General features: G+C 47.0%; 12 protein-coding genes; 6 read left to right on the top strand and 6 right to left on the bottom strand.

Moving 5' to 3' along the window:
* Positions 1-202: 202 nt before the first annotated feature.
* On the top strand, positions 203-1,291 carry FFUJ_10115 (uncharacterized protein; the record flags this gene model as incomplete). XM_023567909.1 has 3 exons in its annotated part: positions 203-618; positions 666-1,188; positions 1,244-1,291. The coding sequence occupies 3 exons, from the start codon at positions 203-205 to the stop codon at positions 1,289-1,291; spliced, it is 987 nt and encodes a 328-aa protein (XP_023435283.1).
* A 184-nt stretch (positions 1,292-1,475) lies between these two features.
* On the bottom strand, positions 1,476-1,856 carry FFUJ_10116 (uncharacterized protein; the record flags this gene model as incomplete). Its single annotated transcript, XM_023567907.1, has 1 exon — positions 1,476-1,856. One exon carries the CDS (start codon positions 1,854-1,856, stop codon positions 1,476-1,478), a length of 381 nt encoding a protein of 126 aa, XP_023435282.1.
* A 1,338-nt stretch (positions 1,857-3,194) lies between these two features.
* FFUJ_10117 (related to nitrogen metabolic regulation protein nmr) lies at positions 3,195-4,145 on the bottom strand (the record flags this gene model as incomplete). The annotated part of the gene is made up of 1 exon (XM_023567906.1): positions 3,195-4,145. One exon carries the CDS (start codon positions 4,143-4,145, stop codon positions 3,195-3,197), a length of 951 nt encoding a protein of 316 aa, XP_023435281.1.
* An 851-nt stretch (positions 4,146-4,996) lies between these two features.
* On the top strand, positions 4,997-5,769 carry FFUJ_10118 (uncharacterized protein; the record flags this gene model as incomplete). XM_023567905.1 has 3 exons in its annotated part: positions 4,997-5,201; positions 5,279-5,601; positions 5,662-5,769. The coding sequence occupies 3 exons, from the start codon at positions 4,997-4,999 to the stop codon at positions 5,767-5,769; spliced, it is 636 nt and encodes a 211-aa protein (XP_023435280.1).
* Positions 5,770-7,116: 1,347 nt separating this feature from the next.
* FFUJ_10119 (uncharacterized protein) lies at positions 7,117-8,256 on the bottom strand (the record flags this gene model as incomplete). Its single annotated transcript, XM_023567904.1, has 1 exon — positions 7,117-8,256. One exon carries the CDS (start codon positions 8,254-8,256, stop codon positions 7,117-7,119), a length of 1,140 nt encoding a protein of 379 aa, XP_023435279.1.
* Positions 8,257-9,779: 1,523 nt separating this feature from the next.
* On the bottom strand, positions 9,780-11,275 carry FFUJ_10120 (uncharacterized protein; the record flags this gene model as incomplete). XM_023567903.1 has 3 exons in its annotated part: positions 9,780-10,556; positions 10,609-11,009; positions 11,062-11,275. The coding sequence occupies 3 exons, from the start codon at positions 11,273-11,275 to the stop codon at positions 9,780-9,782; spliced, it is 1,392 nt and encodes a 463-aa protein (XP_023435278.1).
* Positions 11,276-13,800: 2,525 nt separating this feature from the next.
* Positions 13,801-15,075, bottom strand: FFUJ_10121 (pyridine nucleotide-disulfide oxidoreductase family protein; the record flags this gene model as incomplete). Its single annotated transcript, XM_023567902.1, has 1 exon — positions 13,801-15,075. One exon carries the CDS (start codon positions 15,073-15,075, stop codon positions 13,801-13,803), a length of 1,275 nt encoding a protein of 424 aa, XP_023435277.1.
* Positions 15,076-15,938: 863 nt separating this feature from the next.
* FFUJ_10122 (related to 3-(3-Hydroxyphenyl)propionate 2-hydroxylase) lies at positions 15,939-17,378 on the top strand (the record flags this gene model as incomplete). XM_023567901.1 has 4 exons in its annotated part: positions 15,939-15,978; positions 16,048-16,604; positions 16,653-17,249; positions 17,310-17,378. The coding sequence occupies 4 exons, from the start codon at positions 15,939-15,941 to the stop codon at positions 17,376-17,378; spliced, it is 1,263 nt and encodes a 420-aa protein (XP_023435276.1).
* Positions 17,379-17,679: 301 nt separating this feature from the next.
* Positions 17,680-18,595, bottom strand: FFUJ_10123 (uncharacterized protein; the record flags this gene model as incomplete). XM_023567900.1 has 3 exons in its annotated part: positions 17,680-18,220; positions 18,257-18,480; positions 18,521-18,595. 3 exons carry the CDS (start codon positions 18,593-18,595, stop codon positions 17,680-17,682), a joined length of 840 nt encoding a protein of 279 aa, XP_023436170.1.
* Positions 18,596-19,718: 1,123 nt separating this feature from the next.
* FFUJ_10124 (uncharacterized protein) lies at positions 19,719-20,135 on the top strand (the record flags this gene model as incomplete). Its single annotated transcript, XM_023567899.1, has 1 exon — positions 19,719-20,135. One exon carries the CDS (start codon positions 19,719-19,721, stop codon positions 20,133-20,135), a length of 417 nt encoding a protein of 138 aa, XP_023435275.1.
* An 809-nt stretch (positions 20,136-20,944) lies between these two features.
* Positions 20,945-22,362, top strand: FFUJ_10125 (uncharacterized protein; the record flags this gene model as incomplete). XM_023567898.1 has 3 exons in its annotated part: positions 20,945-21,010; positions 21,056-22,124; positions 22,193-22,362. The coding sequence occupies 3 exons, from the start codon at positions 20,945-20,947 to the stop codon at positions 22,360-22,362; spliced, it is 1,305 nt and encodes a 434-aa protein (XP_023435274.1).
* A 1,534-nt stretch (positions 22,363-23,896) lies between these two features.
* On the top strand, positions 23,897-24,180 carry FFUJ_10126 (uncharacterized protein; the record flags this gene model as incomplete). XM_023567896.1 has 2 exons in its annotated part: positions 23,897-23,973; positions 24,021-24,180. The coding sequence occupies 2 exons, from the start codon at positions 23,897-23,899 to the stop codon at positions 24,178-24,180; spliced, it is 237 nt and encodes a 78-aa protein (XP_023435273.1).
* Between the last annotated feature and the right edge of the window lie 282 nt (positions 24,181-24,462).

The following is a 24,462-nucleotide window of genomic DNA, read 5'->3' as shown; positions in this document are numbered from 1 at the left end:
TAGCTACCAGGGAGTGTGGGGCCTATGGGATTTATGCCTCTTATTTACCCCGCATATGATAGCCCGATGCTTCTTTATGCCTCAGCCTAGCTCAGTTCGTCGTACGGTGAAAATTGATATTATTGAAGAAAGAGTACTTTATATAAGATCTGTACTTATGATTTTAGGGAATCAGACCTCACGCGCAAGGCAGTGAGCCATCATGGGCGATCCGCTCAGTGTAGCGTCCGGACTAATCGCCGTTGTCACCGCCACACTGCAATCAAGCAAAATACTCTATGAAACTATTCAAAGCTTCCGAAATCACCAAACCGCAGTATTAGATCTTGTCCGCGAGCTCGAAGGTCTTGAATCAGTTCTCACTCCGCTACAAGATCATGTCCGTTCCGATGAGACCGCGTTCTTACCGCTCAAAGCTCCCCTTATCCAGTGTCGACAGGCATGTCTAGATTTCCAAATCCTTATCGAGCAGAACAGCAGGCGCACTCGAGCAGAGGCAAGAACAAGCTGGAGAGACTGGGCCAAGTTGATCTACATGAATGGCGATATTACTTCTTTCAAAGAACTCTTAGCCGGTTATAAAGGGACGATAACTATAGCGCTAGCTGATGCCAACTTGTTGGTTGCTCGTCTCAAGAGAAAGGTTTTCGCTAACTTGCTTCTAGGCGCTCCTCCAAAGTCACCCTTCAAGTTCTGAATGATTACAAAAACTTGATTTGCGACACTAAACTTGATCTAGAGAAGCATCTGAAAGACATCGACTCCAAATTGCAAGACATTGTGTCTCAAGGCGCCACGACCGAAGCTGCTGAAGGCCAAGCCAATCTCCGGAAATTCGAAAGCGAAAAAGAAAGTACAGAACGGTGCCTTGAGTATTTGAAACATCTCCTTGAAGAAATCAATGGGATGAGTTTTCAACCCGTTTCTACTGGGTCTGCCTCAAATACTACTGTCATATCTGTCTCAGCAGGCAACATGACACTTGCTGATTCCCTCACTATTTCCACGCTCAAGACATGCAGCTACAACCTCTCAGACACCATCGACCGCCTCGAATCGCACCGTGATAATACCGAAGAGAATCTCCGACGTAGGTCCTCGGTTCCAGATTCGAATCACAAAATCGATCCTGGTGCCAACCGCGAGACACTTCGAAATGAGTTGGAAAGCACAAAACAGTGCTTGAGTGTGTGTGACCGGGCATCGGAATGGGCATCCTCCGGAAGGGTTCACGTGGTTGAAGATATCAGCATCGGGAACGATGGAAAACAAATATGCGTGTCTACACTAGGGGACCTATTTAACATCAAAGGAGCTAGGGCCGGTCATGGGTCCATTCAATTCTTTGGGTCTGTTTCAGAGAGCAGTCTGAGCGATGTGCTGAGATCCCAGAATCAGCGGCAATATATACGCGATGAGGGCACGGAAGACGAGGGATGCGTTAGCGGAGGGTATATGCAATCAACAAGATAGTTCTATTCGCTCCTCTGCTGCCTGTCCGCGGCCCTATTGTATGGCTCCCGACCAGCCTCTGCCAGAGACTTTCCTGCGCCATGTTTCTCAAAGCGCGAGGCTTCAGCGTATGCGGGTGACTGCCGATTGGTAATGACTTGGCGTTGGTTCAAGATCTTGGTAAGCTCTTGTACTGAACTGTCTTCCCAAGAACCAATAACTTGATAAGAGTTGACTCCAGCTCCAACGTCTTTAGCGTCATAGAGGTGGTCTTTTGTCGATACCAAGAGCTGGACGCCGTTATCTCCGACTTTAATCTCTTGCAAACGATGGGTTGGGCGGCTGTATAATTCTGTCGCGTCTTTGGGTGGCCCTTGCGTATCTCGGTTCTCGGGAGCTGACATTTTGTGGTATTGTAGTGTTCAATGTGACGATCAGCTTCAATAAAACTAAACGAAGTGGTATGAGGGAAATTTTATCACTTACCCCGCTATGTAAGATTTGACACATGACCACATACTGAGAGCTTGTGGGGCCATGACTTTTCTGTATTTTAATCTTAATATGTACTGAGATATTTTTCAATTAATACCTTAATAATAACTAATTATTATTCTACTTAATGAACCGAGAAAGCACTGTCTGGGCCGCTAAATTCGGTGGAAAGCGTCGCCGTTTTTAGCAATTGCGACAGTGTGAGGTGCCACACAGGTACGGTGTATCTGAGTTTCCCTCAATCGAAGCGGTGCTGTTTGTCACGATGGCCCCGACCGTCAGCTCTGATCGTCGTGCAGATGGGTACAGTAGTAACCACGCAGGCTGCGTTCATTACTTTACCAATAAGGATTTCTAAAAGCAGTAAAAAAAATTGAAAGAAAATAAAAGAAAATAAAAGAAAAAGAAAAAGAAAAAAAGCGCGGCTTTCTCAGCGCCGCACAACGAGCGGCCTTGCGTGAACAACTGAAGGACGTTCAGTCATCTCAGCAAGACGATGCCGATAGTGCAAAGATCAACATCGCTGGCATCCTATGGAAATGGAAGATGTAAAAGGCCCGGGTTCTGCAACAATCACTTCCACTAATACAGGATTAGATACTGCAAGGCCACTGAGCTAGGATCTTAGAACGAGGTGATCAAGAAGGCCGGCTGAGCGATACCGATAGACATCCTTGGCCATATATGCGAGTAGTACAATGTTGCCTCAGAAGTACAGGCAACAGTGCAAATAACCCTATGCCAGCGTCACAGGCCGTTACCTCAATCGGAACGATGGTAGAGAGGTCCTCAAGGTATTGTGCTTTCGATCTTACATTACACCAGTATCCACCAGTTGACATTATCCGCAGTGGCATGGCGCTGTCCTCGTCCCTAAATACGGCCTTCGCCCGACTTATATGAATGGAAATCTGGTACCGGGCCCAGACGACCTGTTGGCCCTCCAGACTTTCAACGTCGCCCACAACATGGGCATTTTCCCCCTCTAGGGATAACAGGTCAACCTGTCCGTGTCATATCTGAGCGTAGACTGCAAAGAAGTGCGACTGGCCGGGGACGGATCGTGGGAAGACCTTTGGGACCCAAAGTCATTCTGCAATGTGCTCGCGGAGTTTGTCTTAGACCTGAGCACAAGTAGCACTTGTGGATTGGTGAATTCAGAAAGCGGAGTTTTGTATATATAAAATTGAAATGTGCCTCCTCGATACATATCAAACCTAAATGTGCCATATCCTCCCAAGACCGAACTATTCCATCTCGGCAAAAGCAGCCCGCGTATCTTTTAACCCAGTGATTTCCAGGTCTTCCTTGGTCAGTATCACTTCTTCATCCGAGAAACTCTTCTCCTTAGCCCACTCGAGGTATTCATGCATCCTGTCCATTGCTTTGCCCCATTTAGGCCACAAGCTGTAGTAGGTTTCCTTGTCCACCTGCACATATTCCGCCTCGACACCATGCACTGCTGCCCACGTGGCAAGCATGTCTCCGGCGGTCATGATGTCGGTCATCGCATAAACAAATTTACCGCCAAGCGTCTTTTCGGATTTGTCCATGATTGCTCGCGTGAAGAGGCCCACATTCAGCATTGCATCACCCACAAGTGGGAATTGCACCGATGCTGGAGTTGGTTGGAGCTGGATGAACTTCTTCTCGCCAGCTGTCGCAATAGGAAAGGGACGATAGAACGGGTAATTCATATTGGAAGCATAGACAGCGACCCAGAGAAATGTTGTCTTTCGTAGCAGCGCTGGGTCCGACTTGATAAAGTCATTGACCCTGTTCTTGCTTACATAGTGAGGCACTGCGAACTTGCCGCCACTAATCCGGTGTGTGTTGGGTAGAGTCGACCAGATAAAGTGCTCTAGTGTCGGTATCGCAGCTGCGGCTTTGGCAATGTTGAATCCTTGTCTCGTTTCAATCTCGATGGCCTGTTCTGTGTCGTATATCATGAACGGCTCAAAGAAATTAGTCGCGGCGAAAATAACTGATGTTCCAGAAAAAGCTGCCTCAAGTGTAGCAACATCATCGAGATTGGCCTCAACAACTCGAACACCCTGTGACGCGAGTTTCTTGGCTGCTTCACTTTGACTGTTGCGAGTGACAGCCGTAAGGGAGAATGCATTGTCTTTCATTAGGGCTCTAATGACAGACCCGCCCTGAATACCTGTGGCACCGATAACTGTGACTTGTCTAACCATGATGTTGTTCGTTTCCGTGCAAGAAGAACTAGGAATGGTGTTGCTTTTAGGAATGAACGGAAGTCTAGTTGATTTGGCTAGTGTATTGACTTTATAGCATAAGTCACCATATGACTGACTGAATGATGATCTATATACTTTGCGCACTTTCCATAGTAGTCTCCTCGATTGAGCTTATTACATCCATCAATCGGTATATTGCAAACCATGAATTACAAATCGATTACCCAACTGTGATTCATTTACGAGAGTCTGAGGTGCTATAAGGAAGAAACAATGGATATGGATCCACATATGTCCGCACACAGGTCGAGATAAGTCTTGCCTTAATCGCTCCTTTCTCCGCGGCTCACTCAAGTCTCAGTGTAGCTTTGAGCGACCGAATTATAAATCATAGCCGAATTGTAGAGGTCATTGACATCAAGACCTGGGAATTATGTCAACTGAGGCCGCAAGATTATGCATCATTTCGGCATGGTTATCGGAGACAAGTGGATCCTCGCGGAGAGAAATGGGCCCGTATATACCGATCAGACCCACAACTTTGACGGCTTGTATATGTTTTCATAGCACGTGCGAATAGACGTCCGAACCAATACTCACATGCAGTGAATCAGTCGGCTAAGCTTTCGGACAATAGTCTATTTTTGTGGTGTGAGTACGTCATGAGTTGCATGAGTAACGCGAGTATTTTGAAGATCCATTCATGTCAGCTCTGAAGTGTATGTTGGAGCGGTATATAACTGATGCCGGTTCCCCCAAAATCGAAAACCCAAACACCGGACCAGACGAGACCGCACTCTTTTTCTTATAGAAGTACAGAAGTTCAGACATTGTTACCCTCTTCAGCTATGGCGATTACAGAGGTTATTTTTCCGAAGCTGAAGCCTGATCAGGCCCTACTCAAACAATTGGCGGCGACTCTCCCAACTGCCGCAAAGACAACATTCTCGGGTGTTCCGGGCTTGTCAAGCTACTATAGAGGAAAGGTCATCGAAGCACAAAACGTTTCCCAGGCCGCAAAGCTCGACCATAGTGGTCTTGTTCTGGTTTTAGGTACGTTGTGTATTTTTTTCGGAGTGATACGCCGCACATTTCGTCCATTCAACAAAGCACGGGCTAATATAGTTTAGAGTGGGACAAAATATCGTCATTCAATTCGTTCTGGGTCTCAGAAGGATTCGCGGATTTTCGGTCGGTAATGAAACCGTTCATGCTTAGTCCAGTCTCTCCAGATTTGTTCTACTCCAACCTCCCAGACTCTGGCAGCACGACTACCAGCAACTACACACAGTATATCAAAGTGGAAAACTTAGGAAGTGAGGATAAAAGTGTCGAGAATTCTTGGAGGAACTTGACTCGAGAGATCGGGCTGGATGCTAAATCCTTTCACGCTTGGGGCGTCCAGGAGAGTGATGGAGCGTTTATGGGGATGCTTGGTTGGAGTAGTCTTGAGGTATGTTGGTTTCAATCGATTCTTACACAGCGGTCTTACAACATAACTAATCGCGCACAGACTTTAAAATCCAAAAACAAAAAGGAATCCGTAATGAAGGCCTTACACCAATTGACTAAACATGGCGATGTTACTGCCTTTGTGCTAGAGTTATCAAGGCAATCTTAACTCTGGTGTCGTGGTTTTACTAGGCAGTCTTGTTGCTATCCTTGACATCCCGCAAGGACCGAAAAGGCACGTTTAGAGTATTGTGAGCCTATTTGCTTCAGTATTTATGGGCTGCGGATCGATCTGCCCCATATGCAAGCCTCAAGATGGCAGAGCAGCGGAGAGAAAGTTACGATTGGCAAAATACATTACCAGCAATACTTGTTTTGATACATTATAGTCCCTGGGGAATAGGCACCTTTGATAGAGACATTTCAATTGGACATGCCACAATTCTCTGCTCGTAATATGCCTTATCAGTCCTTAAGGGATGCTAGATTGAGACGTCACCATACGCATTCATGATTGGACATGTGTGTATAATCGAAACCAGCGTTATCATTATGGGAAATAGCCTGTTGTTTAAACTGTTGATACTTGAACATAGCTGTAGCTTTGTAGTGCCGTTGCTTGTCAGAGGTACGTAGTCCAGCTGTAATCGAAGATATCCAATGGTCTGGTACACAGTGAGCTGCAAGAACTACGGAGACTTCTTTTGTCTCGTGTGATTTGTGTAGAGGATGTCATGTTCCAGAAAGTCCGGCACTTTACAGTTGTGAAAGGACCGAATCTAGCTTATTGCACTGGTGGTCAGGCTGTTACAGGTGGTGTGTCGATGAATGAACAAGGGTGTATTACGATGATGTTAAAGCTAGGAGGATTCCGGCGGGGTCAGGTTTACCTATGGGAATTGGATCTGAGGCATACACTCTATACATGCGGCCACTTGTGGACCTTGGGGCTACGGAGCGGAGATGTATGGGGCCAGGCACGACTGGCCTGCGGAGAGATGTGGAGATGACTTTGCAAGTCTCTTTCGACCGTGCCGCAATGAGGTGATCCTCACATCGCTTAGGATAGATATTGAATTTAATGAGGGACCGTAGCTCCGGCTGACGAGAGACCTGGGAAACTGACGTGGTATAGATTTGTAAGCTGGTCCGTTCTTCTCAATGCCACAACGTGGGATCGAAAGATTTACAATATTAAACAGCCTTAATTGGCTTTACGTGGACTTCAAAACAATCGCGGTTGTTTGCTGTAGGAATGAAAAAAAAGCCGTTGACACTCAAAGGGGCTAGGAGATAATACTTACCGTTCGGTGCTAGTCGACACTGTTGTATCGGTAAGAGGTTCCCATATGTAAACCTCAGCGTCATTATAGTGATAGCCACGATAGTGCAAACTTGAGACCGTAACCACTTATCTCGGGATCCATTCAACAGCAGTTGTGCGTTAGTCTTTGGTGCCGAGCTCATGATAGACGCTAATTCGGGATAAGAATGTAGTAGCGATATTTATTGGGGCCTATTGAGTCATGCCCGTGCTGGTCGGGTTGACTCTACTTAAGCCTTTACATGCAACAAGTAGCAGTCGCGCAAAGTCATCGGTTCGCCTCAGTCTTCCTAACTCCCACTCTTGGACAAATTCATTGTAAGTCACAATATATCCAGTATCAACTTGGCCATGTAGTTGCAGGCCACTCGCGCAAGGCCCAAGGGTCAGCGGCAGGTGCAGCGAGACGGGGAGACTCAAGAGGTCCGGTATGATATGACAGCTCTTATACTGCAGCACGCGATAAATTCCACGCAATAGGTATGATACCACGACCGCCCGACGGGCAGTCTCATGAGAAACATCGTCCACGCTATCCGCCAGACTCTCACCAAGACCGAGACATTGCCACTGTAGCACGACAGTCGCTCGTTCCAACACATCCTCTTGGTTCTCAGCGAAAGTCCGCAAAAGCGCGTCCCCACCGAATAACATCAAGGTAAAATAGAGCAAAAGCGCCTGTAGCGTGGCTAACTGTCGCTCAAACGAGCTGTGCGGAATTTCTATCGCCAACTTGCTGACTTCAGTAACCATTAACAATTGGAAGATGCCATTCGTTGCATCTGTGCGAGCCAAGTAGGTTGCACAGATGCTGAAGGCGGTTGCCAAACTGTATGGCATTGAGGCTGTTTGGCCAATGAAAGGATTTTTGCCAGTTTGAACAAACTGTTTGGTGAAGGACAAGAGCATCTGGGCACAAAATCTCCAGGATTGTGTGTCTTCTAGGCGCGGCCAGAGCTCCAGGACTCTCTTCTGGAGAGGGGTTGAAATTTCAAATGTTGGATCAAGATGTGGATTATCAAAATGGGTGAGACCGACCACTTCACTCAAGGTAAAGTCAGGCGGCAGCATCAGCAAGTGATCTGCATCTGCAATACCAACCGACCCCGATTGCGCAGGGAGGCACAGATCCGTGGTACAGTTACCCACGGCCAGAGGCAGCCCGACGGAATCTTGCATGTTCCAATCTGAGTTTGCCTGGCAAGAAGGCGGAAATGCGTATTGACAGTCCAGCGACCGTTGCGAGCACCGCTCGCACTTGGGGACGGCTCTACTGCATCGGCGTTTGGCTGCTATGCAAGAATTACAAGATGTCTTTAGAAGCGAGGGCATGATTTGCTGGTTTTCCCTACGGCAGGGTTTTGAGTCTTGTTGTTGCGTATGGATGTGCTTTAGACCTGGGTTTGGAGACAATACTTAGATGTTTGGCTGGTATCCAAGGCTGCAACCATCAATATGAACGGAATAGCACCTAATGAGAGAGGGAGTTGACAACTCATGATTAACAACAGTACCATTTCTTATCATGCTGTTACGTCAGAGTTGATTTGTCAACCTCGGATACGAATACGTTATCTCTATTACTAACAAGACTAGTCCCGAGTCCCCGCCCCAGCTTGATCCACTTCTCTCCGCTAGCGTCACTAAAATGAGGACTGTCCATGTAACACCACTTTAGCCTCCGTTTCCTGGACAGTCTGTTGGTACCTAGAGTATCTTGAAAAATCGACCTGCGATCTTAAAAGACAACTTTCACTCTTCTCTCGTGGCAAAACCAAGCTTAGCGACCGCAAGCTTTCAAAGACAACAGCTTTACTCGCACGACAGAGGTCAAGGCAATCGGCACCCTCTACGACGCTGGTTTCATCGGTAGAAACGCCATGATAATGGTTCTGGATGGCGAAAATTCCACAAATGGCAACAGCCAACTTTTCTTGCCTACCTCACACGACGAATGTGATATATGGCTCAAAACGGTACCGAAACACTCCTTGCCACTATCACCAAGTATCTTCATTTTGACCAAAGTAGCTATAGTTCGCCTTAAGTCAAGATGGGTTGGATCCTACTCAAACAAGGACAGTCTATGCTCCAGAGGCAACGCTACGTTTTTCCACCTATCCAACTATTCGTGGAGCGACCAATATCGAGGAAATGGTAGCGGCACGCTTCGCTCGCCTTGATCTAATATCTCACGTCCATCGTTACTTTGGTACGCAACCATTCCATTCAGCCTTAGTCAGCGATGTGCCATGCTAAATCTAACAACAGATCTGGTCGGCTCCAGGAGGTGGTCTGTGTTTGACGTTCGATACCGCGTCAAGGGTGACCCGTCTGGGGAGGAATTTTTGGTGCCATGCGCCTGTGTTTTCACTCTGAGTGAAGATGGTAGGCACAAGGGCAAAATATCGGAACTGGAAGTTTTCATGGACCAGACAGTAATAGAGGAGAGAATGAAGATGTTACAATAGAACACCAGTTATTCAGCATCATACTAAAGTTCATGAAATACATTCTTCTCTTCAAGCTGCGGCATACTTTCCTAGCCTCAACCTGAAGGTGTTATGTCTAGTTGCGACTTCAGTAACATGCTCCCATGGAAGTGCTCATCCTGTGTTTGCACAAGATAACCTTCCTCTCTAACTTAGACTCCATGCCGGCGTGGTCATATGCATGGAATTGACCTGCCTCAATGGATTTTCTCGCCGTTATGTGAGGAATAAGCTTTAACAACTGTTGCTCTGTCGTACAAGCTCCGTAACTACATTGAGAGTATGTTATGATTGAAAGGTTCATATACAGATAAAAATTAAGAGATGTTTAAATACAAGAAGATAAGGTAATCTGACATGCAGTTATGCAATTGGGGTAGCCTTGACGGGGGGGCAGATCTTGTTGATCTGATTGCTATTACACTCGGGTGAGTCGTTGTGGTCGATGAAAAACGCCTCTAGATCGAAGAAGCAGACAGGAATGCCGTTAAAACCCAGGTCATCCACGACGAGCTGCTTGTCGGCGCTGAGAGCACAGTCGAGGATGGCACGATAGTACGAATCGCGATTTCCAAGGTTATACTTGGCCATGTTCGCGTAGACATCCTCTTCGGCCTCATCCCACGATTCGCCCCAGTTACCACCAAAAGGCTTGTAGCGCATGATGTAGAAGCAGTAATCCTCCCCATCTCGAAGAGCCATCCACTGTCGGCCGGTAGCATAGCCACAGTCCTCTCGATTGTGAACCCTCTTGTCAGCTATAAGGCGGAGATTGGCAGCTTTCATGACGTTGTTTGCAATCTTGGGCTTGATGCTCTCGGTGATGGACTTGATGGCATCGTCCACGGCAATGCTGTCCTCATTAAGGAGGAACCATCCTGTGCTGAAGAACTTGGCAACCGGTGACTTATACCAGTCGTCGTTGGGCTTCGGGTTGGGCAGAGCTTTGAAATCGTCGACACTGTTGGCGCTGCCGACGGCAAGTTTGAGAGTCGCGTCGATTTGGTTTGCGGAGGCGTCGAATAGCTCCACCAGGGCACCGGAGATGGTAGACGTATCGATGTCTTCCGGGGCAGTCTTGTCAGCCACGGCACTAAAGATGCCACCCAAGATGCCAGCGCCGCCCGATATATAAGGTCCCTGTCTCAGTTAGCCCTCAGTCCACAACTCAGCGTTAATTCATTCGACATACAGCTACAGGGACATTTCCCCCCAGGGTTCCGCCAAACCCAATTGCGGCAGCAAGCCACTTCAAAACATCAGACGTCTGATCTTCGTTGCCTTGGAATTCTTCGACCATGGTGGGAATAGAGAATCCAGCGACCATGGTCTCGGAGGTGAGTTTCTCCTTCAGCAACCTGAACTTGGCCTGCATGCCTTCGACAGCTTGGAAGATCCAGTAAGACGTCTTTCCAAGGATGTGCTCGTTGCCATCCTTGTCCGTGCCATACTTGTTGAACTGGTCCTCACAGTTCATGCCACCGAGAGGACGGCACTCGCCCTCGGTAGTGCCGCAGCCCCCAACAGTTGGGCCTCCACTTACGCCCCCAACGACGTTGTCTTCAAGGTTCAGTAGCCAGTTGAGCTCATGTTCTGTAGCCGTTAGCCTCAATTCCAATCCTCAATCAGACGAGCTGATACTTACCCCAGCTTTGAGCAATGAAAATGTCGAGCTCATTGCCAGCGGTGGTGTTTTCCCAAACGCTGGCAGCGCCCGCGGCATCCCTGAGAAGTACTGCTTGATTATTGCAGAAAGTTTCAACATTATCCCAGACATGGGTATTCTCGTCCTGTCGCCTTTGAAGAGGAGAGGCGTGTACGGCAGCCGTGATGGCCAAGAGAGTGACAGTAGACTTCATTATATAGAATGAAAGATGGGGATTTTAAGAATAAGAGATATTGAATGAGTGAGTGAATGAGTGAATGAGTAAATGATAATTATTTTTCGGGATTCTATGAACTCTTTATGTCTATTTTCATCCGTCATTGCTGAAATTGCAGCATCATGCTGGCCCTGGTATATCCTGAATATGCCTTGCAGGATCAGACAAGTGAATCGTTCATCATTGAAGTGTCGTTTAGATAAGAGGCGGTTAGATAAGCATCAATCCATTTCACATAGGCAGATAAGGTTTTTCGGCTACGATCTACAGTAACAACAATCCCATTAATATTGCCGTGCTGATCGGAAGGATTCTCACAGCCTCAGCCGTCCCTAGCAATTAATGATACGAGCATGGAGTCAATGCTTATCCTCGGACAAGGTGGTATTCGCATCTTACGCTTAGATTAACCTTAACTATTGATTGGGTCGCGGTTGTAGATGAAACATGCAGTCGTAAATCTACCCTATCACGGCATCAGTCATGGTTACACTACTAACAACTTACAGCTGGACTTTTTGTTGGCGGCGCATCCTTCGAATCTTTTGGGCATGCGGCTGACACGACCTACCCTAGTTAAGACTACACATTCGGCAGTTGGAATAAATGTCCTTTGTTCGTGATAATTGGCTTAATCTTATGATCTACAGGGGCAGTGAAAAAAAGTCAAAGCAGCAGAGGTATGTCACTGCCAATTATAGAATATCTCGACGTCGCGTAGATAGCCCGAACGGGTAGATATGAGACCCGCCTACGGAGTAGTCTTCCCTTAAACATCTAAGGATGAACAGCTTGACTTACAAAACAGTACCTTGGTATAATACAATCCTCTTCGAACAAGAGTTTTTCGAATATGGAAGCATTCTCGATGAAAAGGCAACCATCATCAATTCAATCTTTTCCGGTGACAATTACGCCCAGTATTCGACACGCTGGCATACAGCAGTGCCTACTTGTCTATACATAGCTTAAAAGCAAATCCAAGTGTCTTTAAACAGTTACAAAAGTCAGAGATTCCTCTCAAATACCTGCATGTTAGCAACTAATCACACTTGTTTTGTAATAAGTTCGAGCGGCTTCAAGCTACCCACCATGCCCAAATTAATCGCAATAGCTAGCAACAATACACATAAGACCACAAACAGACGCAAAGGCAGAAATGTAAAGCAGGCCATTTCGCTTAATGTAGAACAACAGGAAGGCGAATGAAACGATGATTGTCAAGATTAGGACTAAGACATATCAGCTAACGAAGTCCCAAAAGATAGAGATATTTCATGGCCTCCCACCAGCAACAACAATATTAAGATCCCGGCAAGGCTGGTTGAACTAGAAGCGTATTAGTGAAAGTTCTGACAAGCCCAATTGTAACATGCAGAGTAGAATGAGAACCACCACATTTTGGACAGCACATTGTTTTTGCCAAAGAATCCAGAAGACTTAGAGTCAGACAGCTTGGATAGAATGATCACCAGAATGTTGCATGCAATGAAGATGCTGAATCCAACACCTGCACCGGCAGTAGGGTCCCCGGTATGGCCGATTGCTACACCAAGTATCAAAGATAAAACATAACCGATGTTGTTAACTAGGCACCCAGTCCATCCAATGTGCTCAACGACATCCGCATAGCTTGAGAAGCTGGCCTTGCAGTGGAAGGGGAACGTGGTCGAAACTACGGTCGGTCCCAAAAGGATCACCTTTACCACGCCCCTTGAACATCAGAAGGCGGGTGAGCTTTTGAGAAAGGAGTTTCGAACGCAGATGGAAAAGGATGGTTTGTGGGAAGATTGGAAAGATGGAATTTGATAAAATTTAATGACGCTATGGAATTCTTTACGAAATTCAATACAGACTTGCCAATTCTGACGTCTTGAAACTGTCTACTAAAGATTGAGCTGATAGTATAGAAGCATTAAAAGAATACTTGCATTACTAGAAAGGACTTCGCGAGGTAGTCACCCCTGATGTTGTATTTGTTTTCCCAAGGTCTCCATTCGTACATTGACGATACTGGGTACTTGCGGCTATGCAGATCACATAGTCGCCAATACTTCACATCTGAGCAACATGGATGTGCAATTTTACCATCAAAATATCTAGACGTCCGGAAAAAACTCTACTCGTTGACCGTGGAGTCAAACCACAAGGCCATGCAGATCGTCCAGGGTACGGTCCGTAATATCAGGGCTAACAGCGACAGGACCCTGGTAATCTACTCTGTGGAAGATGCCCCCGTGCTGAGTATCTCAATCGTCATGCTAGATTTGGTGATCTCTAATCATAGAAGTATCTGAAAGAAAATATCCAGTGAGTTGAGGGCTCTAATGTGGCAAACCAGAGCACCGTCTGTCGCTTACAATAAACCATAGAGTCCTCTACAGAATCTTAATAAATGATATAAATAATCACAAAAGAATTATCTTTAGCATGATAAGATACGAGCGTTCTTTTGAGTTGCCAGAACCGACAGTTGGCTTATATCTCACGTCGTCCCTATGCTAGGTAAGCCTTGTTCTGTTGCTACCAACGCAATTGCGCAACGTCCACCCCAAGACCCCGAGAACATGCTTAAGCCGGCTTTCAGAATCATAAGAAGCAGGATCTGCAGCATCCAGTGCCTCCCCCGCGGTATCCGGAAGGATGATCACTCTCTGGTTAACGTATCTCTTCACCTGCTTTGCGATCTGCCCGGTCATTGTAACATCCCTGTCCCAGCCATTAGATAGCAACGCACCCCATGAGCCAAGGTCGAGACATGTACGGTATCCAGGCTGAGAATACGGCAGGGTTGGTTCGCCGAGGAGATCTGCTGCTGCGTTGTGTCCTGAGAAACGGCCGAGGACGACGGCGTGTTGGCATGATGGCATGGCGATATTGCCTTTTGTATCGGTGGCGGCATGGGCGGCGTCACCAGTTGCAAAGACGTGAGGACAGCCAGGGACGCGGAGATCTTGGTCGACGTGAAGTCGGGAGAGCGTATCCTTCTTCCCAGGAATTTGCTGAGTCAGGGACGTCGCTCCTACGCCAGCGGTCCAGATGACTGTCATCGATTCGATCCGCTCTCCAGACGAAATATTCGCTCCGCTTGATTCAACTGAAGTAATAGAAGCGCCGAACTTGAGTTCAACACCAAGACTTTCAAGGGCTTTCATAATGGTGGGACGAGGACCTTCCCCGAGCTCGGGACCAATAACTGATGCACTCTCAACGAGAACCATGCGAGGGTTCTCAATGTGCTTCAGCATATTTGGCAGCTCTGTCGCAATCTCCACGCCAGTGAAGCCACCACCGCACACAACCACAGTGTTGCGAGCTTTGCTGACTGGAAGGGATGCCAGATTCTTGATATGAGATTCAAGCTTGGTCGCAGCAGCGATTGAATCAATATCAAAGGCATACTCATTAAGACCGGCGACACTTTTGGGTCGCACAACTGCGCTTCCGGCTGCAAGTACAAGCCGATCGTAAGCAATATCAGATTCATCGCCAGATGGAGACTTGAGATGGACGGTCTGCGAGTTTGTGTCGATTGTCTCGACGGCGCCTTGTAGGAACCTAATACCAGAAGATGCGAAAAGAGGTCCGAGGGGTTGCTTCATATTCGAGGGATTAGGCTCGTATAGGCGTGGGCGGAGAGTGAGCCATGGTTCGGGAGCAATGACGAGAACTTGAATGTCTTGCTGTTTGCTTTTGATGTTGATGAGACGTTGGGCCGAGAAGGCGCTCCAAACTCCGGCAAAACCAGCACCTATAATTACAATTCTGCTTGGCATATTGAATATATATTTGATACTGGGATGTATTTTTGAGAAAAAGAGTTGGTCTGGGTCTAGCTGTAAAGTTACTTATGTTAATATTCTTATGATAGTAACCTCTCTGGCATCTTTATATAAACATAATTGTATATTGTATGTCATTATGTAAGAAGGATCTTCCCCCAATACCCATTCATTATCCTCGAGGTTTCCCCTGGACATCGCAGCCGGCTTTCAGGGTTACGGATACCCGGCCTCTGAAACGGCTACCCGAATACCCGCATGCGCCTCCACCAAGACCCCCGACATGCGAACTGGCACTAAATCGGATTGACTTGCTCATAGAGATTCTTTTGACTTCTTATTTATTTATTTTACAAATGATCTGTAGCAAAGACATAACCCAACTATCTTGCGCTCCCCATGGTCATGAATAACAACAATCTCTTCGCGATAGAGGTTCTTAATAACAGCGAATGGCATTATCACTTCATTAGCATTTTTTCCAAGCAAAAAATGAAACATAAAACTAGTTTATCTAGCCCGGGCATTTACAGTAGCGGCGTTGCGTGCATACTTATTGTCGTCGCTGTGTTACGAGGGGTCTATTCTGTGTTATCCATTTCAAGTTAGCGGGTTGTTCCCTTGTTATTACCGCTTACAGATGCCGAAGATGTGAGATTCGGCGCTGTAACCCCGCCCCCAGCGCGGGGATCGCCAACAAGGTTGTTGCGGGGCTTAGTCAGGACCTGAGACGAAGTACATATAACTTCTTGGTCATTGTCTTTACTAACTGCGATCGATCATGATTAAATACCAGTCGATAGCGAATTCAAGCTCCACTGTACTGTCAGAGATTCCAATCAAGACCGTTTACTATCATGGACTCATTTTCTTCAGGTCGACCTTTTGACAAGGCATGTTATTACCTACGTGTCCTCCAAAACCTTTGCTGACATCACATCGTACAGATCATTATTGTCGGTGCAGGCCCCTCAGGCCTTCTTTTAGCTCTTCTTCTTGCCCAGAAAAACATCCCCTCTGTTGTTCTAGAGTCATGGCCGCATCTTGACACGCGTCTACGAGCAACTCAGTATGGAGTCCCCGCCACCCGCATCTTCCGTCGCGCTGGCATTCTTGAAGATATTCGCCAAGCCAGCATCGCGAAATTCCCTAGCATATGTTGGAGACGTGTCTCAGATCACGAGAAGCTCATTAGTCTGAATCTATCCCTTGTTGAGGATGATGCCGATCGAATGACAATCTTACCCCTTGGCGAGATCATACAAATCTTGTACAGGCATTGCCTTGAGAGAGGAGGGGGATTGATCGACGTCAGGTTCAACAATGAGGTTACCAATGTCGGTCAGGACGAAAAGTCGGCCTATGTTGATGTCAACATCAAAGGCCAAAACAAGACAGAGAAAGCGAGACTTAGTGCCGACTACGTCGTCGGGTGCGATGGAGCATCCAGTGCCGTGCGACGCTCACTTTATGGTAGAGAATGGCCAGGTCAGACACTGCCGTACCGGTTTGTTGTTCAAAATGTTCGTTCTTCCCATGATGGTTATCCGCTGAGTACTGATGAACAATAGGTCTACTACGATGGCTTCCAAAAGCATAATTGGGATGGCGGAAACTACATGGTCGACAATGATCACTGGGGCCTCATCGCCCGAAGAGGAAAAGGTGGTCTGTGGCGCGTCACCTACGGAGATCCAGTCACGGGCCTGACGGACGAAGAGTACCTAGCCCGTCGACCTGCACACATGAGAGCAATGCTCCCAGGACATCCCGACCCAGATCAGTACCGAATCGAACAGACAAATCTATACAACATACACAATCGCTGTGCTGAGAGCTTCAAGGTCGGCCGCGTAATTCTAGCTGGTGATGCAGCGCATGTCTGCAACCCTATGGGAGGATATGGCTGCATGACTGCCGTCTTGGATGTCGGTGGTCTGGCCGATTGCTTCATCGGGTACTACCACGGACTAGCGGACGAGGATATACTCGATAAGTATGCAGAGGTCCGACGGGATATCTTTGTCCGATACGTTGATCCCAGATCGATCAAGAATCTCAATCGTGTGGCGACATCCGATCCTCAAACTGTCTTGGAGACGGACAAGTTCTTTGGTATCTTGAAGGATCTTCAAAAAGATGAAGATAGCATCAGAGCGTTTTTGTTGGTAAGTCACTAGATCCCACATTCTAATTTGGTAAAGGTAGCGATGTTGACCTATTTACAGAAAGTCTCCAGTATTGAATATGATTTCACCAAGCATTATAAGAGCAACCACAACGGACTAGTTCTGTGAGCATCTACAATGCAGTAATGTAGTTAACATGCATATTACTCTGTTGCCAAACGATTCGCCATTTTACCGTATTTGTTCTTCTTAAATAGTGTCTTTAGCTACCTGATCTTTAATACAAACCCACAAGACTCACTGTGCTATCCCACTGTGCCATTGTCTTACCAACTCAGTGTGAAGGCTTATCACAACCTTGATGTGATAAGAGATCTCAACAATAGTTCTCTCATTCCAGCAGATCGAGTTCCCACGCCAAAAGCTCCGCTCTCCCCTCCTCGCCCCCCAGGTCCCCAAACTGTCTCATCTATCGTTTCAGGCTCTTCAAATGCTCACGATTTTCCATCAATGACTTAAGTCTGCCCTTAGCAAAGTGCTGCTTGAAAAATAGTGTGTTTGCATCATAGTCAAGACGATTTTTCTCAATTTGAAGCCTTTCTTTCCACTCGGTGATTCGAGAGATAGCCATGTCTACTTCAGCCAACGTGCTGATCATTTCTGGGTCCGTCATTTCGTCCATGTCTTCATCCTGGATAAAGAGGGGATCAGCCACATTCGCACGAGCTGGCGGCTTATCTCCCCCAGCTGTGTAATCTCGTGGAGGCTCCACGTTTCCAGTCAAGAGACGTTTCATCCCTTCCTCAGTACGCATCTCAAACTCCACGTCGAAGAGATCTCCGTGTTTCGTGCAGAGCTCAGCCATCATTGTCTTCGTAGTATTTTTCTCGCGCATCATTACCTCGACAGTCCAAGAAATATAATCCAGGTCATATTTGGAGTATGGCCCTGTACGTCCCCGTGCCTCAAAGATCTTATGGGCGTGCTCCGCGAGAAAGTCTCCTTCTTGACTTCCTAGTTAGAGGCCTCAGAAGGCCAAGATGCACCACTCGGATGATATGAGTCCAATAGGGTCTTTCAACCCAGACACGATCTTGCGTAAGCTAGTGCTCATGGCAATGTAGCCGTCGTCGCCAACATCTTCCAGATTGTTGTTGACAAAAAATCCGAGATTCTTGATATAGAGCGCATCGTTGATCCCGTGCTTCTTGATAAGTGATGTTACCTCAGGGATATAACTAGTTTTGAAAGCAGAAAACATTGCGAGTTTCTGTGTGAGATGAGATGTTAGCAAAGAGCATATAACTTACCTGGTGGATGAAAGATTTTCGGAAAAGGAATTCGCATCGAAGAAAGATAGTGACGATAAGGGGGCGTGAAGACATCATTTCGTAACCTCGGACTAGATGCCGTATTCTCCGCAGGCATCATACTTCTGTTCCTATGTTCAGGTTCTGGTCGCTGTCCGTGGGCAAAAACTTCGGTGAACATTTGTTGGGGCAGGACGGAACGGAATACGACCTCCGAACAATGACCAGCAAAGTCCTATAGCGCAACAAAGCTCTTATTACAGAATCCTAATGCACGTAGCTTTGAACAATAAAACGCCTAGCTATTCACCGACAGTGGCCTATTAGTGCCCTTGACATGGTGCGCAAAGCATCCCATTCTCTTCCTTCATGTTTTCATCTGCAGATTAGCCTAAAGCTTCATATGGAGCTCTCGAATCAATTCGGCGATGCGACCAATGAGACCATAGCTTGTAACTGAACCCTTGACCTGTCAGGATTTTCGGACAAGGCTGGATTAGTCCACATGTACGTGACAGGGGCCCAATGGTCTTGGCGTACGAGTACAGACCAAAGACAGTTAATGCTTAGCCTCATGATTCAGGCTCACATCCAGAGTATATTGAGTCGAAGAATGAATAAATACAAATTTGATTAAGAATTTTACGACGAGAGGATACAGTATTCTCGGACTGCATTCTGTTTTTGGCAGGTAGTTTTTGAGCTTACCATGCTTTCTTATTCAGAAAAGACACAGGGTCTCGATGTACCCTCTCGGCACTCGTTAAATCGTTTGATACTACGAAGTCAAGGATATTGCTACTCTATGGTAGTATACAAAGTAATAACTGTAACAGTGTCATGCCAGGTCTCGGCCGAGACTGGTCTATGGAGACCACTGTCGGTGACACCGCTGTATACTCCTCCTAAAATGACCGTCTCTGGACGTGCTTACTATGGGGCCAGTATTTATTGTCACTCTTGCAAACAAGGAAAAGGGAAAGCTATGGAGTTCTCTAAGTATAAGTATTCTTTGACATCTCGCCTCGAACTCGTATGATACACCATCATCTCCTTCATCTCAACTTCTACTGCTTTCTGTTCTAAGCCGATTAAAGATCAGCGTAAGTATCGCGATCCTTCGGCCCGCTACCAACTTAACTCTAATTTACATATTACAGATCACCCTGCTAGCTGCTTCATCAAGCTCATCATCAGCATGCGTCTCGATATCACCGCTGTCCTCGCCTCCCTAGCCCTAACCGCATCCGCAGACCGCATGGAAGTCTTCACCACCTGTGCCGGCTGGACATGCAGGAGCAACGACGCATGGTTCTACACTGACTATGGTACTTATAAGGTCGACGCCGATAAGGGCTGCAGGGGTACTTCTGTTCCAGCGATGGTTGAGTTCTGCGTAGACTGGGACAACAGACGTGCTCATTTCAGGTTCTCTGGCCAGGGTAAGCGCTGCATGGTGCAAGACTCAGAGAGCGCTTATGGTTGCGCTGCCACGTGCTACAAGACGACTTGGAGGGAGATTCCCTGCAACTGGCGAATGGTCTCTGAGGAGGATCCTGCTACTGAGATTGCATCTTCCGCTTTTGTCACCATGACCAAGGCGGCTGGAAACTAAGAGACGGTTTGTCTTGTTACGGGCTATCGCAGCCGTTGATAGGGTTGTTTTTTTTTTTCTTCTGGATATGTCGCTTACCTAAAGTAAGGGAAATTACTTCGCCAGGCTGATTTAAATTCACGTGTACTTATTTTCTATCAGTGCTTACATGGACTGATGTGACTACACAAACTTCGAAGCATGGGTCTGTTACCGTGACTCGCAATTAAACTTCAGGCAGCGAAAATCCTATAGATTTTAAGCCGCTTTCGGTCATATGGGCTAGCTAGAATAGCGTTGGTGGTGACCGCTACGGCTTAGCAGCTTGCGAGTTCCAGTCTTGTGGCTGCTTTGTGCTTCCGAGGACACTGCGACTGACTTCAGGCCACAGGAGTAAATCAGTTTATGCCATAGCAAAAAATTCGATGTCTTAACTTGGTAGTCTTTCAAAAGTTATGGCTAATTGCCAATCCGCTATTCAATACTCTATACCAATTTAGTAATCCCGTGTAGAAGGATGCAAATCCTTACCAGACCATGATCGTCGCTGGCCTAGCGTGTTTCGGGGTGACCAGGTCAGTTAGAATAAATTACACATGACAAAAATATTGGAGTCACTTTTGAGTGATATATCCCACCACTTACTTTTGTCAGCTTGGCTAGTTGTGTCAAGCATTTTTGCCACCCACCTGGTGACGTACATATTGGGGCTTATTCATCGGATGGAGAAAAGCCATACGAGAAACCTTCTTGCCCCTAGATATAAGGCATCATTCTTTCTCCTCCCTTCTCTTCTTCCTATCATTTGCCATTTGCGTTTTTTCATGACAATGAACTCTTCCTGGGAGAAATGCGCGACTGAATTTGATCCTGATCCAGACATCGCCGGAATTGGTGTAAGTGCTGACGACGCTGGAGTCCAATCGAGCTGACGATAAAAGGTCGTCACCGCTTTCATTACAGCCTCATGTTTGGCAATCCTCAGTATAAGCCTGTATCTTGCCATTGCGAGATCTGGGTTGAATATCATTGAGGCTCCAAGTATGGGGCCACCACCTCGTTTTGGCTTTGTAGAATCTGTCAATCCAATTGATGAGTGGGTACGAAGAAATATTTCGGATCCCTCAGTCAAGTTTCTTGTCAGATCGAGGTGGATCAAAGCGCATATTAACCACCTGAAGCGCAGTCTCTACTCATTTGTGATAGGCCTCGCTGATACACAGCTTGTCACCGGCATGGCCATCTTGTGTACAACGATTGTCCAGCTACACAAAGAAGAGATATCGGTCTATCATTTCCAGACAGCGACTAACCTTGCATGGCTCACAAGTGGTGTACACATACTAACACTCTATGCGATTCGCGTGGAAACAAACGGAGGATTGAGCAACAAGCCTGTTCATTACCATTCGGACAACCGGCATTATCTCTGGAAAGCTGCGATAACTTCGTCTTTGGGCGCAGATATGATATGTCGAATTTACGCCATGCTTATTCTTGCCGCCTTACTGTTATACTGCACTTTCATTACCGGGGCTGGAGGATGGGACAATTACGATGAACGGAAAGCGAATTGTGCAATCGGAATGAAAAAGTCAGGAAGTCCTCTCTCATGGCTGATCGCGAGCTATGTCCTCCTCATTCAAGGGTATACAATCCAGTGTCTGTCATTATGGCCCGCAGTCTCGATATGGTGGATGAACTGGATGAAGAATATCGGTTCCGATGACAGAGCCTTGGGAGCACCAAAGAATGAACAGAAACGTCGCTGGTTGCGGTTGATATTTATGCCATTGTATTATGCATTGAACTCGGAAGCACTGGGCGTTCTTCTTTTTGATGGGGTGCTGTGGTTTGGCCTTGGAGTTTGGTGGATTCAGGCGGAGAGAATATATGTACTTGGCGCATGGGAAGGTATGGAGTCTGAGAGCGACATTGAGGGCGTTAGTCAGCTGCTGTGCCTCTTGATACTGGTGGTCCCATTTTTGCAAGCATTGCGCACGTATCACGGTGAGTCGCCGCTAAGCCTGTAAGGGAATCTTTTAGGAACACTGGCTGACGTGTGCATTGTTCTTTAGAGTATTCTAGAACACTTCCTCGAGAGCTTGACCTGTTCCGTGGTCAAGGTGCTTACGATAGCGGACAGACATCGCAGGAAGTATTGGGTCGTGGTCATGACATGGACAGCGATGACACAGGAGCTCCGATTCGCTTGGGATCTGTCACTCTGACAGCTTATCCAGTATAGACTAAGACACTATCCAAAGGCTTGATTCAAGTACACACGAGACAGGGGTCGCGTAGGAGCTGTCTGTGGGTTAGGCACTAAAGAACCTGGTCTAGGTACGCAGACTCTATCGTGGTGGGTCAATCCCAAGCTAAGCTCGTAAACAATACGGCAGAGACCATACACACTCGTTCTTTCCATCGATTATGCCTCATCCTTATAGCTATCTTGTTGCGTAAGACAATGACTCTGCCTTGCGCTCATCGGCCTACCTGATCTAAATTCTCAATGCAGTATGTGACGCGTGTACACTTGACGGGCGCCCACGGAGAAGGAAGACAACAAAGGCAAAAATCTCCAAGGCAGGATGAAAGGTATCACGGCACAGTCGACGGCATACGTCAGCACTCACAGATCTTTTGTCATGATCTTGGATCCACGAGAATATTTCAAGCTTCATGATACGCTTGCTGCGTTTAGACAAAGATAGATACGGAAAGACGTCACGTCTCGTCTACCCTTTCTCCGGTGAAGACTGAGAGTCGGAACAGAAGCCAGCGCCTACCTTTACAGACACTCTCATGTACAAAGACTGTCTTGTTGACTAGTATACACTCCGTTTCTCAGCCGTTCCGATTTTAGAATTAAGCATAGATCCCAAAGTCTCGGAGTATTGTTTTGAGTAGATGGTCAAGCCTCGCATACCCGTTGGTTCACATTAAGCTTGAATATTGAGTATACATACAAGCCTCATCATGAAGCAGTATCTCGAACCTTTTACTCGTTCCAAGGGAGCGTACTACCCTGAAGCTATCCAACTCTCCTCTCAGCACACCGCTGTGACATCATGTTCCTGCATGTCACCAGGGATGGGCTAAATTAGCAGATCAGCCGTTTTCCGGGGCAATACCAAAGCAAACCAATCAAGCAAGCCACGTCGTTCAGACGGGGCGATCAATCGGTACCAAATTGCCGAAAGATTACAACGTCAGCACCAATAAACCATTGCACAGGATGAAACAATTGGATCTAAGCCATCGTTAGTGTGTTCTAGACCTCGGCAATTTCCATAAACTGATCCCAACTCTAAACATTGCCTGGATAATACGGCACCACCAACGAACCAACGGTGATCCGCGGAGGGGCGGAGTCAGCCCTTCTCTCCAGACTCCGTCGCCGCGTCATCCTCTAATGTTATGGCATGACTGAAGTCTGACGGTTGGAGGTCTCGTATTTCCTTGCTGCGCGCCACAGCTATTGGGTCCTCCCCTCGATCGGCCCGCGTTGAGGCTCGTAGGCGAGCGGATTAGTACTAGCCTGGCTGACTGCGGCACCGAAATGCCGGTTTACGCATTAGCCAATAATGAACACCGTATAACTCAATTACAGGTCTGCGACAGTAAACACCATGAACATTTCGAGTACAAAAGGGCTGAGATGGCAGCCTCATTCTGGAAAGCTTAAACTGCATCAACCATCACATCTCATTCACTCTTTACTCAACTACAATCTTTCAAACCTTATAACTTTCAAGTTAATACCTTAATCCTTCAACATGAAGCTGAACTTCCTCCTCGCTGCTGCTCTGGCCACCTGCGCCATGGCTGCTTCCACCACTACCACCAGCACCAAGTATGCCCTTCTCATCTCAACGGCATGAATCTCACTGACAGCAACAGGACTGAGCATCACTCTACCACCACCAAGACCGACACCGCCAAGGCCAGCGCCACCTCTCACTCCACCTCCAAGTCCAAGGGCGCTGCTGCCCCTACCATGGGTGCTGATATCCTCGGAATGGCTGGAATTGCCGGTATTGCCGTTGCTATGGCCATCTAAACGCGCATTCCCTACTGTACACTTCGACGGTTCATAGTCTCTTGTGGGGTTTGGATCACTGTATTTGCATTCCTAGATTAGCATCGATTAAAGCGAGCCTTACCTTCTCATCTCTATGACTTGAGCTTGGTACTTAATTGACCTATATCACCCATGTCTTGTCAGTCGTCTGTAGAGCTATGTCTACGATCAGGATCACTTTGGTTATCTAAGCACACGATCATAATGTGTTACCAGGTGTTTAGCCAGCCAGTATCTAATATCTAAGCTCATGGCCTAGGA

The sequence above is a fragment of the Fusarium fujikuroi genome, chromosome FFUJ_chr09, assembly GCF_900079805.1.
Source record: "Fusarium fujikuroi IMI 58289 draft genome, chromosome FFUJ_chr09".
NCBI classification, from domain to species: Eukaryota; Fungi; Ascomycota; class Sordariomycetes; order Hypocreales; family Nectriaceae; genus Fusarium; species Fusarium fujikuroi.
Note: the sequence above shows the minus strand (reverse complement) of the source record. Positions and strands in the feature narration are given on the sequence as shown.